The sequence below is a fragment of the Oncorhynchus tshawytscha genome, linkage group LG33 (assembly GCF_018296145.1).
Source record: "Oncorhynchus tshawytscha isolate Ot180627B linkage group LG33, Otsh_v2.0, whole genome shotgun sequence".
In the NCBI taxonomy this organism is placed as follows: Eukaryota; Metazoa; Chordata; class Actinopteri; order Salmoniformes; family Salmonidae; genus Oncorhynchus; species Oncorhynchus tshawytscha.
This window is the reverse complement of record NC_056461.1, coordinates 33,027,811-33,039,126: the sequence shown is the minus strand read 5'-3', so window position 1 is coordinate 33,039,126 and position 11,316 is coordinate 33,027,811. Positions and strand designations below refer to the sequence as shown.

Sequence of the window (11,316 nt, the reverse complement as noted above, 5' to 3'; positions counted from 1 at the left end):
TTTGTTTGCGAAATAGGAAGCTGATTCTAGATTTAATTTTGGATTGGAGATGTTTAATGTGAGTCTGGAAGGAGAGTTTACAGTCTAACCAGACACCTAGGTATTTGTAGTTGTCCACATATTCTAAGTCAGAACCGTCCAGAGTAGTGATGCGGGTGCGGGCAGCGATCGTTTGAAGAGCATGCATTTAGTTTTACTTGCATATAAGAGCCGTTGGAGGCCACGGAAGGAGAGTTGTATGGCATTGAAGCTTGTCTGAAGGTTAGTTAACACAGTGTGCAAAGAAGGGCCAGAGGTAAACAGAATGGTGTCGTCTGCGTAGAGGTGGATAAAAGATTCACCAGTAGCGAGAGCGACATCATTGATGTATACAAAGAAGAGAGTCGGCCCGAGAATTGAACCCTGTGGCACCCCTATAGAGACTGCCAGAGGTCCGGACAACAGGCCCTCCGATTTGACATACTGAACTCTATCGGAGAAGTAGTTGGTGAACCAAGCGAGGCAATCATTTGAGAAACCAAGGCTGTTGAGTCTGCCAATAAGAATGTTGTGATTGACAGAGTCGAAAGCCTTAGCCAGGTCGATGAATACGGCTGCACAGTAATGTCTCTTATCGATGGCAGTTATGATATCGTTTAGGACCTTGAGCGTGGCTGAGGTGCACCCATGACCAGCTCTGAAACCAGATTGCATAGCGGAGAAGGTACGGTGAGATTCAAAAGGGTTGGTAATCTGTTTGTTAACTTGGCTTTCAAAGACCTTAGAAAGGCAGGGTAGAATAGATATAGATCTGTAGCAGTTTGGGTCTAGAGTGTCTCCCCCTTTGAAGAGGGGGATGACCGCAGCAGCTTTCCAATCTATGGGAATCTCAGATGATACGAAAGAGTGGTTGAACAGGCTGGTAATAGGGGTTGCAACAATTTCGGGCAGATAATTTTAGAAAGAGAGGGTTCAGATTGTCTAGCCCGGCTGATTTGTAGGGATCCAGATTTTGCAGCTCTTTCAGAACATGAGCTATCTGGATTTGGGTGAAGGAGGTTTGGGCGAGTTGCTGTGGGGAGCGCAGGGCTGTTGACCGGGGTAGGGGTAGCCAGGTGGAAAGCATGGCCAGCCGTAGAAAAATGCTTATTGAAATTCTCAATTATTGTGGATTTATCGGTAGTGACAGTGTTTCCTAGCCTCAGTGCAGTGGGCAGCTGGGAGGAGGTGCTCTTATCTCCATGGACTTTACAGTGTCCCAGAACTTTTTTGAGTTTGTACTACAGGATGCAAATTTCTGTTTGAAAAAGCTAGCCTTAGTTTTCCTAATTGCCTGTGTATATTGGTTCCTAACTTCCCTGAAAAGTTGCATTCACAAGGGCTAATGCAGAACGCCACAGGATGTTTTTGTGTTGGTCAAGGGCAGACAGATCTGGAGTGAACCAAGGGCTATATCTATTCCTGGTTCTAAATTTTTTGAATGGTGCATGCTTATTTAAGATGGTGAGGAAGGCACTTTTAAAGATTAACCAGGCATCTTCTACTGACGGGATGAGGTCAATGTCATTCCAGGATACCCCAGGCAGGTCGATTAGAAAGGCCTGTTCGCTGAAGTGTTTTAGGGAGCGTTTGACAGTGATGAGGGGTGGTCGTTTGACCGCAGACCCATTACCGATGCAGGCAATGAGGCAGTGATCGCTGAGATCTTGGTTGAAAACAGCAGAGGAGTATTTGGAGGGCGGGTTTGTTAAGATGATACAGTATCTATGAGGGTGCCCGTGTTTACAGATGTGGGGTTGTACCTGGTAGGTTCATTGATAATTTGTGTGAGATTGAGGGCATCAAGCTTAGATTGTAGGATGGCCGGGGTGTTAATTAAGCATGTCCCAGTTTAGGTCACCCAGCAGCACGAGCTCAGAAGATAGATGGGATGCAATCAATTCACATATGGTGTCCAGGGCACTGCTGGGGGCAGAGGGTGGTCTATAGCAAGTGGCAAAGGTGAGGGACTTGTTTCTGGAAAGGTGAATTTTTAGAAATAGAAGCTCGAATTGTTTGGGTACAGACCTGGATAGTAAGATAGAACTCTGCAGGATATCTCTGCAGTAAATTGCAATACTGCCCCCTTTGGCAGTTCTATCTTGGTGGAAAATGTTAAAGTTAGGGATGGAAATTTCAGGGTTTTGGTGGTTTTCCTAAACCAGGATACAGACACGGCTAAGTCATCCGGGTTGGCAGAATGTGCTAAAGCAGTGAATAAAACAAACTTAGGGAGTCGGCTTCTAATGTTAACATGCATGAAACCAAGGCTTTTACGGTTACAGAAGTCAACAAATGAGAGCACCTGGGGAGTAGGAGTGGAGCTAGGCACTGCAGGTCCTGGATTATTCTTCTACATCACCAGAGGAACAGAGGAGAAGTAGGATAAGGGTACGGCTAAAGGCTATAAGAATTGGCCGTTTAGCACATTAGGAACAGAGAGTAAAGGGAGGAGGTTTCTGGGCATGATAGCATTGATTCAAGGCATAGTGTACAGACAAAGGTATGGTAGGAAGAGAGTACATTGGAGGTAAACCTAGGCATTGAGTAATGATGAGAGCGATATAGTCTCTAGAGATGTTTAAACCAACATGGAACAACATGGTTGGTTAAGGCATATTGAGCAGGGCTAGAGGCTCTACAGTGAAATAAGACAGTAATCACTAACCAGGACAGTAATGGACAAGGCATATTGATATTAGGGAGAGGTATGCGTAACCAAGTGATCGTATGGGTCCAGAGAGTTGTTGGGCTGGCTGGGGACACAGCGATTCAGACAGTTAGCAGGCCAGGGCTAGGATCCTCGGGCAGATTATGTCAGTATTTCAGACGTGAAGGATCGGCGGGTTCCGTGCCCCGTACCAGCAGTAGAAGGGGTCCGGATATTGTAGCCGAGGAGTGGGCTTCAGGAGTAGCCCAGGAGCCCTAGCTGGGAGATGGGTCTAGCATGGGCTAGCTCCATGCTAGTTGGTGCTTGCTCCAGGATGGAAACGTTAGCCAGGAGTAGTCAACCCGGGTTGTGGTTAGCTAGCTGCGATGATCCAGATGAAAAGGTTCAGAGTTTGCGGTAGGAATACAGGGCTATGGAGAGAAAAATAGGTCCGGTATGTTCTGCTTTGAAACGCGTTGTACGAACTGGCGAGAGCTTTCAGAGCTAAAGGTTAGCTGATGACCGCTAGCAGTGGTTAGCTGACTGATAGCTGGTAGCTAGTTAGCTAGCTAGCTTCAGTTGAGGATTCCATGTTGAAATCAAGGAACTTGAAATCAAGGCCAGGGCGGGCGGGCTGAACGTCTTTTCAACGTCCATGGACGTCGGTGTCAGAGGGTGCTCACTGGGGTGTCTCTTGTCTACTTCCTACTCTTAGACCAATGATGTACACAAAAACATAAAATGTGTTTACATCATTGGTCTCAATACTGCTTAATATAACAATCAATTATTTGAGAAACAATATACATTTTTGTCTCAACAATTTGTTTAGCTTTTTTACTTGCGTTCAATACTGAGCAACTCACTCCGCATAGGATTCCCGTCTCCACAGGCGCCGAGAATGCCGGAGTCAGAAACGGGGCACTCCGTCTGCCAAAACAAGTGCAATGGCTTGCTGGGTCAGCCTATTTTAAACGGCGAAAGAAAAATAGCCAAATGTGTCGACAAAACACAGAAACAACGTGTCCGTTTCGACGTAGTATTACAATTTTTTACAAAAATATACACTTTACTGACGCGATTGGTGACTGGAATAGTATTTAGTTTTCTTAATTTTACAACCCCCCTCTTTAGAGCCAACATGGTAGCGGCGTAAGGTCTTCTTCCTGTCAACGCCGCACGCGTGTGGGTGAACGCCACATTGTAGTCCTCGCTTTTTATTATTATAATGGAATTAAGTCAGCAAGTACCGCGCAAAAGTTTTATATGTTCATTCTCTGACTGTCATGCATCGTACAACAAAGCATGGAAACTAGATGCTCATATTTGCAAGCACACAGGGCTGGTGAGTACAGCTTACTGGTCAGCTAACCGCTAGCTAGCAACATTTTGAGACATGCCATGGACACCGGCAAGTGAATTTTGTATTCCCTGTATTTGGTCTGTAGTTAGGCGATTCCGCTGCCAAAATAGGTTTTGATGTAATGCTGGGTAGTTAAAGCCTGAGTTCGTGCCTCAGCACAACTGCAGTCCCGCTACATGGTTTGATAAAGCTCTTGGGGGAATTAAACCAGTCTCAAACTGATAGACTGTGCTGTGAATGCAAGGACTGGCAGTCTCTGAGATCGACGTTGTGAAACGTTATACAGACTTCAATGACGATATAAAACAAACACCAGAGTAATACGTTTTTTCTCGCTCAGATGAGACTAAACCAAGCTTAGTTCAAAACTAGCTGCCTGTGTTTTCTTGTTCTTCAAGAATCAATGGGTATTTATTGTAATGGCAATTGAACAGGAAATATCCCACGTTGTGCATTTAATTCCACCACGATTTTTATCCACCTACAAATGCTTCAATTTTTTGCTGTATTCTGCAGAAACCATTTGTGTGTGAACATGACGGCTGTGACAAGTCATTCTGCGACAAGTACCACCTTGCTCGGCACCAGTTGAGCCACAGTGGAGAGAGACCCTTTAGGTAGTATTTGTGTTATTTAGCCAGCTAGTGCGGACATTCCAGACAAATTGGCTACAAGTGGTGTTCTGTTTGTTGACAGATGTACAGTAGATGGATGCACAGAGGCCTTCACCACAAATTACAATTTGAAGAAACATGTTAATCGCAAACACAACCATGATGAGGAGAAACTGTATGAATATGTGGTGAGTTAATCTGACTACATTTATTGGTTTTAGTCAGCCAAGGTATTATGAAATGCAGTACTTAGCTAACAGGTGTGTAATTTGCATTGCTGCCATAATTGTTTTACTCTTCGTGTTTATAGTGTAGCTTTGAGGGATGTGGGAAAGTGTTCAGGAAGAACAATCAGCTCAAGTCACATGAGTGCCAGCAGCACACCAAACTACCTCCCTTTCAGTGAGTAAATGAAGCTGTTTGTTATGCTAATGTTATTACCCCATGTTGTTGGTTGAAAACAGATGTCCTGGAGCGAATGTAAATTAATTTTAAATATGAAAGATTTGAGCCCTGTGAACTGAATATCCAGGAGATTGTAACCCAGTACAAAACATGCCTAGCACTCCTAGCTTTGGTCTAGAGAACAACACTTCTGCCTTTGTCTTTCTCGCTCACTGGCTTTATAGCTGTACCTTTGAGGGCTGCGAGAAACAATTCACTTTCCCCAACAAACTACGGCTTCACGAGAAGGTGCACAGAGGTAAGATTTATCTCCTGATCCTGCAGCTGGATTGTCTGGGAGTGACACTGAGCCTTGTAGGAGACTAACTGCTAAAATGTTGTTTTTCTCTCACACACAGGCTACCCCTGTGAAAAAGATGGCTGTTCTTTCATCGGAAAGACCTGGACTGAGTATACTAACCATAGGAGAGACGTACACAGAGGTATGCTGTCTCACACCTTACGATTGACACATTGCTTTCAGAATAGTATGTGTACAAAAACAATTACAACAATGAATGTCTCAGAGGTCAATGAAGGTCACTGCAAGGTGTTGTTTATGTCTCCAGCCCTTTTTCAGTGTAATGAGTGCAACAAGGTGTTTCGTGACACCTGGTTCCTGAAGCAGCACCAGCGTGTCCACGCAGAGGAGCGCCAGGTGTTTATCTGTCCCAGGGAGGGGTGCCAGAGGTCCTTCACTACGCCATTCAACCTGCAAAGCCACATCGGCTCTTTCCATGAGGAGCTACGGCCTTACACCTGCCCCCATGAAGACTGTGGAAAGACCTTTGCCATGAAGGTATGGATACCTGACCAGGGTCTTGTTGTGTTGCTACCAGATTCACCTCACTCTTATTAGTCAAAATCAGCTTCTTTATCTGAAGGTCAATTGTATGGGAGAGTTGTCCTCACAAATTTTCCTAACAGTGGAAATGTCAGTGATGACATGGATATATGGACCTATGTTCCCTGTAATAGAAAACTCTGTCTTTCGCAGCAAAGCTTACAACGCCACAGTGTTGTCCACGATCCAGAAAGGAAGAAACAGGTTAGAATAGGCATGCCATGTATGCTTGAATACGTTCATTTTGTTTGAACACACACTTCTTGTAGCCAATACTTAAACCTTACATTTTGTGCTGTTCCTCACATCCTATGAAAATGGTTGATACATGTTATTGTTTATTGATTTGTAACTGTTAGTGTTTCAGCCCTGTATTAGCTAACGATCAATTTTTCATGTTTGCAGAAGAAACCCCGACCCAAGCGATCCCTGGTTTCCAGACTGAGTGGTTACAAGCCCAAGAATAACAGTCGTCCAAAGCCCCATGCAGCTTTGCAATCAGAATCCATTGCAAGGGGTCAGTCAGAGCAAACGAACACTGTTGGATCAGAGCCTATTACCCTGGTATCCCTTCTTCAGGACACAGTTTTTTGCAACTCTGGTTAAGAAATCAATCTGTGACCATCTGACCAGATTTTGCCATATGGCAGTATTACTTTCAGTGCCAATTAGCGTAAATTTACTCCAGACAACCCCCCCCCCTCATAAAAACATGATATTGCCTTCGCTAGTTTAGTTCACTGTGCGTAGATCTTTAATTTGTACTTGAGCTCATGAGTTTACACGCACAACTGTTCAGTTTGATTGTATTAAGTTAAGTGCTGTGAGGTCTGTTGGGAGAGCTGTAGGTGACGTGTTGGGCATGGTGGGCTGTGAGGTGGTATCAGGATGGTGCTGCGGCAACTGTTCATTTCTTTGACTTCCTTCGCAGATGGACACAGGATGCATATGGCAGCTCTTCCATATTGGATGACTTTGGGTTTGGAAAGAATTCCCGTCAGCACCTCTGTTGCACTATCTGCTCCAGGGTTGTGTCCTGCCGTCAAAACCATAAAAGTATGGAATGCGTTTGGGTCTTTGCGTGTCATAAAAGATACATGTCAAATAACACTTTGACGCATTAAATAAGATTTTAATTTGACACGTCAATTAACTAAATTCTATTATTTGCACGTGCAAGCCAAGCTCCACCACTACTATCAGTAGCACTGTCAAAGTTGTACAAAAAGAGTCTGCAACCAAGCACACGCAGGCCTGATACCCCATGCCATTGATCCACAATCCACAGTGAAATAAGTATAACTCCAATGCAAGTCGAATACATCCAGTGTGATTTCAAAAGATTTGTCAAATTATTGTATTTTGTTGATTTTATATAACATTCCAACCTCGTGCATAATGATCTATTCAATTATGGCATAATTATACAAGTTGTATTCATTTGCGTCACTGTCAATAACATACTTTAATTTTGAAGGCTAACCGCAAAGTTCACTATTGTGGCTAATCCTTATTGTGGCTAGCTTCACAGGTGGGTCTCGACGACCATTAATCAATAAGAACAGTTTTATAAATTAGGGTTATTTTCGATGACACCTAGCTATAGATACTGAAACAGATGTCGTTTTGCTATGTTTTTGGGGAAGAACATTGTTTGCGTCATCAGCTAGCTAGCTTTTCTTTATGACCAGCACTGTAGGTGCGCGAGACAACTTTACCAGCATCAGAGCATACGTATTGATGAACCGTTGTGACATATCAAACACAATTGAGAGTGTAATGGATGTGTAATAACTACATACAAAATTAATGAACGTGTTAAATTGTGTGACGTGCAGTCATATTCAGGTCCTGATTGGTCAACAAGCTTATTTGACATGTTAAATAGTGTTATTTGACGCATCTTTTTTGACACGCGAAGACCCAAACAGCGTTCCATATAGAAATACAACATTAACATTTGGCTTATTCCGCATTTGCACATCTCAGGAAAATCAACATGGAGTCCTTGTACAGACAATAGGGCACACTCCTTTTTCTGTCCACAAGAATACATTTTTATTTATTTATGCATGTCTGAGCCTAGTTTGTTTCTAACGAGTCTCTGTTCTGCCAAAGGAAAGTTGTTGTACATATACAGAATTGAATGTGTATTTTTGCAATAAAAAGAGACTTAAAACCATCTAACTATTTTGCTGGTTTCAACTACAGAATAGTGAAGAGGTATCGGGTTTGTCCAGGTTGACACATTTTAGTCTGAAATGGGAGGTTTATTGGTTGCAATACTAATGGATACCTGTTCTCTAGTTCCATGAGCTTGTTAGGGAGATGACGTACATGAAGATTGTAGTAGTCGTTATGCATACAATTCAGTCATCTCTACAGTGTCTTTGAAACAACAATGGTGAATATCATCTGTATACAATGTTTTAGATGATGTGCATCAGACAGGTAAAGGTAAACCAATCCCCGATAGATATCTCACCAGTGGCTGTACATGTTCCATACATCCTGTTCTCAGAGTGATTCTGACACGGTGCTTTTTATCCAGCCAATTCTGGACCTGCCGCAGCTTGGTTAGAAGATCATGGTTACCAATGTCAGAGGAAAAGGTGAGCTCCTTTACCTGCACAGGGCCTCTGGTATGGGTAGTAGTTTTTGTTCTTATTTTAGATCAGAGGGGTATACTACAAAGCAGGTTCAATGAGTTAACCAGCTAACTTCGATAAACAACCAGAAGTAACTGGATTTTTTGGGGGGTTCATTAAGAAAGCTAAACTCTATTTTCTTTTGGTTGTTGAGTCAGAGGCCATGCCCATTTCAAGCTTACCTTTCCAAAAAAATAGTTATTTCAGAACATAGCTGACTAACTCATTGAACCTGCTTTGTAGTATATGCACCACTGTTTTATATCAAAATGTGGGTTGGACTTCACGGTCCGTGAGAGGAGAACAACATGCTCTCTGTTTGTCTATAACGCACTTCTGAATAAACTACATTATTTATCATCACTCATCAATATTAGAATTAGAATTCCTAAAACCAGGTCTCAAGCATGGATTACACTTGAGGCCCATGCGATTTCCACAGAGTTGGGTTTGGCTGCCTTTTCCTGTTACACTCCTTGCCTATGGAATAGCCTGTAGACTAAACTTCAACTTGAGACTCTTGTCCCCCTTGCCCAATTTAAATATTTATTGGAGGATTTGTATTTTTGTATTGCTTGTAACTGTTTCGGGTAATGCAAGTTCTAGTGCTGTTGGGGGAATAACCTGTGTGTAAATATAATCTGTTGCTGTATTTTTGTGTGTTATCTGTGAACGTTTTGTTTGTCTTGTGTAGTTTCTTAATCATTGTACCTAAACTGTATGTGTAAACATGTATACGGAGGGCCCAGCTGTAAAAGAGACATTGGTCTCAGTCTGTGTTCCTTGTTGAAATAAAGCTATAATAAAATAATAATATGGCTCTTATAGGAGAAAAGGCATTTATTTTAGAGAATTCGGATACAACCATTGTGTGCAAGGTAGCGATGTACATGTGTCTGGTGTAAAACAGTGGTTGTATATGCTAAATATTACACACCTGTCTTGGCTTTCTGTTTCTCACAGAGTTTGAGCTGCTCCTCGTGGATATGTTTGCCAGTCATTAGACGGGTGGATCTTTTGTTTTCGTTGAGGCACCAGTTTTAGCCCATTCTCGTCCATCAGTCTAAGGACATCAACTCGATGCATGGTAACCATGTTCTCTCCAGTCTCACTAATCACCTGCAGGCGGCGCTGGTGGATCTTCCGGCCAAGATGCCAATGGCACGGGCTCGGGGATGCTGCTTCTTATTGTTAGGCACCTGCCCTTCTCCAGCTTCATCCACTGTGGTGGACAGTGGAGACCATCCAAGACAACGGTGCAGTTACACATTTCCATTGTATGATAGGAGTCCAGACCCAGAGGCTATTCTCCAGGAGCTCGGAGTACCACCACAGACCCCTCTAGGTGCATGACAGAGACCACCTCAGACAAGCACTAGGCATTCTGGGCAGAACACAGAGTGGTTTACCAACGTGAACAGGTTACTTGGCATATTGCCACAAGAAATAAGCTGTCTAGAAGATATGTTTACAAGCCAGAAAATGCATGTGAAGGTCCATCGACAACTCTCATAGTTGACAAACATGGAAGTCTGGCTAACTACAGCTAGCTAACAACGTTTGACAGGGAGAATTAGCAGCCTGTACGAATACATAGAGCGTAGGCACGAGACAATCAGCTTCCAGATCGAACAACAGGAACAAATACGTTTTTTGTTTAAAGTAGCTTTTATATTGTATATTATTTTAAATACGTTTTCGCATTGCCTTACGAGAGGCTTTCTTTTCCATACTGAATGAAAATGGGGTCCTGTCTCCTTAACGGTTTTTGGCGCAGCATGATGACATTGTCGCAGAATGAATGATGATCTTTCTGTATTCATTTTGTAGTTTTCTTTATTAGACGTCGTTGCAGTCACTTTCTTATTATGTTGATAGCTAAACTTGGGCTATAATTAATAATGGATATGCCACTGGCATTGGGGTACTATAGACTAGGCTACAGCTGCTGTTTATATTAGCCTGATCATGGGCTAGACTAATAGTTATCAAATGGTATTCTAAGCAAACCTTGTGATTCCACATCTACGTTTGATTTTGAATAGGCCTAGTCATTTGAAGGCAATTGGTCTTTCAAACGAAAGAACAAATCTCATTGACATGGCATATATTTTAAATAAATTCCATTCATTTGGCAGACAATCGAAGATATAATGACATAAAGGAACTGAAATAAAAGCGGGGTCTTTAAAACAGACCAGTGCAAGCGTAGTGCGCGCACGGGTCAGCTTTCGCTCGCTCATCTGAACGTAACTCGGGTTGACACAGTTTGACCCGTCAATACCCTACTCTGCCAGTCTTTGTTTTGCACTTTCTTTCATAAGCACTACATTTTAGCCTTTATATTTAGCCAAATTGATGTTATATGCTCATGTTTATCAATACCCTACTATCTATTTTATATCCTTACTTTTTTTTCTCCATGTGTTCTTAATTTATTTAGTCATAGGAACTTGATTTGTTCAGTGGGGCCTTTATTTAAAGAGTCCCTTTTATGTGTTTAATGTACTCTGCTAGAGCTTAGTGAGGGAAAAAAGCTGACTGATAAACAAAGGTGCTTTTCTATAGCTCTCAGAGGAGAGCACTTTGAAAGGAGGAGGCGGTCATGTTTTTGTTTATATTGCTTTGGATGTTTGCAAACATTGTCAGCCTATTTGCTAAATTAGCCTATATTTTCTTCCTTAAAATTCCACTGGGTAATGATCTGGATTGTAATTTCTGACACATACTTGAAG

The 11,316-nt window shown here is 42.6% G+C and overlaps 1 protein-coding gene across 2 annotated transcripts; it reads left to right on the top strand.

Moving 5' to 3' along the window:
• Nucleotides 1-3,661: 3,661 nt before the first annotated feature.
• gtf3aa (general transcription factor IIIAa) lies at nucleotides 3,662-8,115 on the top strand. Of its 2 annotated transcripts, none has more exons than XM_024397840.2 (10): nucleotides 3,662-4,013; nucleotides 4,548-4,648; nucleotides 4,728-4,833; nucleotides 4,956-5,047; nucleotides 5,266-5,348; nucleotides 5,449-5,532; nucleotides 5,659-5,888; nucleotides 6,087-6,137; nucleotides 6,339-6,450; nucleotides 6,865-8,115. In XM_024397840.2, exons 1-10 carry the CDS (start codon nucleotides 3,897-3,899, stop codon nucleotides 7,047-7,049), a joined length of 1,161 nt encoding a protein of 386 aa, XP_024253608.1. In that variant the 5' UTR covers nucleotides 3,662-3,896; the 3' UTR covers nucleotides 7,050-8,115. The 2 variants fall into 2 exon arrangements, with proteins under 2 accessions (XP_024253608.1, XP_024253609.1); XM_024397841.2 differs by having other exon boundaries at nucleotides 3,665-4,013; nucleotides 5,275-5,348.
• The last annotated feature ends 3,201 nt before the right edge of the window (nucleotides 8,116-11,316 follow it).

Coding starts and splice junctions, on each gene's coding strand:
- gtf3aa (XM_024397840.2), top strand. CDS start 3,897: ATGGAATTAAGTCAGCAAGTACCGCGCAAAAGTTTTATATGTTCATTC. Junction 5,048..5,265: donor ACCAAACTACCTCCCTTTCA/GTGAGTAAATGA, acceptor TCTCGCTCACTG/GCTTTATAGCTGTACCTTTG. Junction 6,451..6,864: donor ATCAGAATCCATTGCAAGGG/GTCAGTCAGAGC, acceptor CTTCCTTCGCAG/ATGGACACAGGATGCATATG.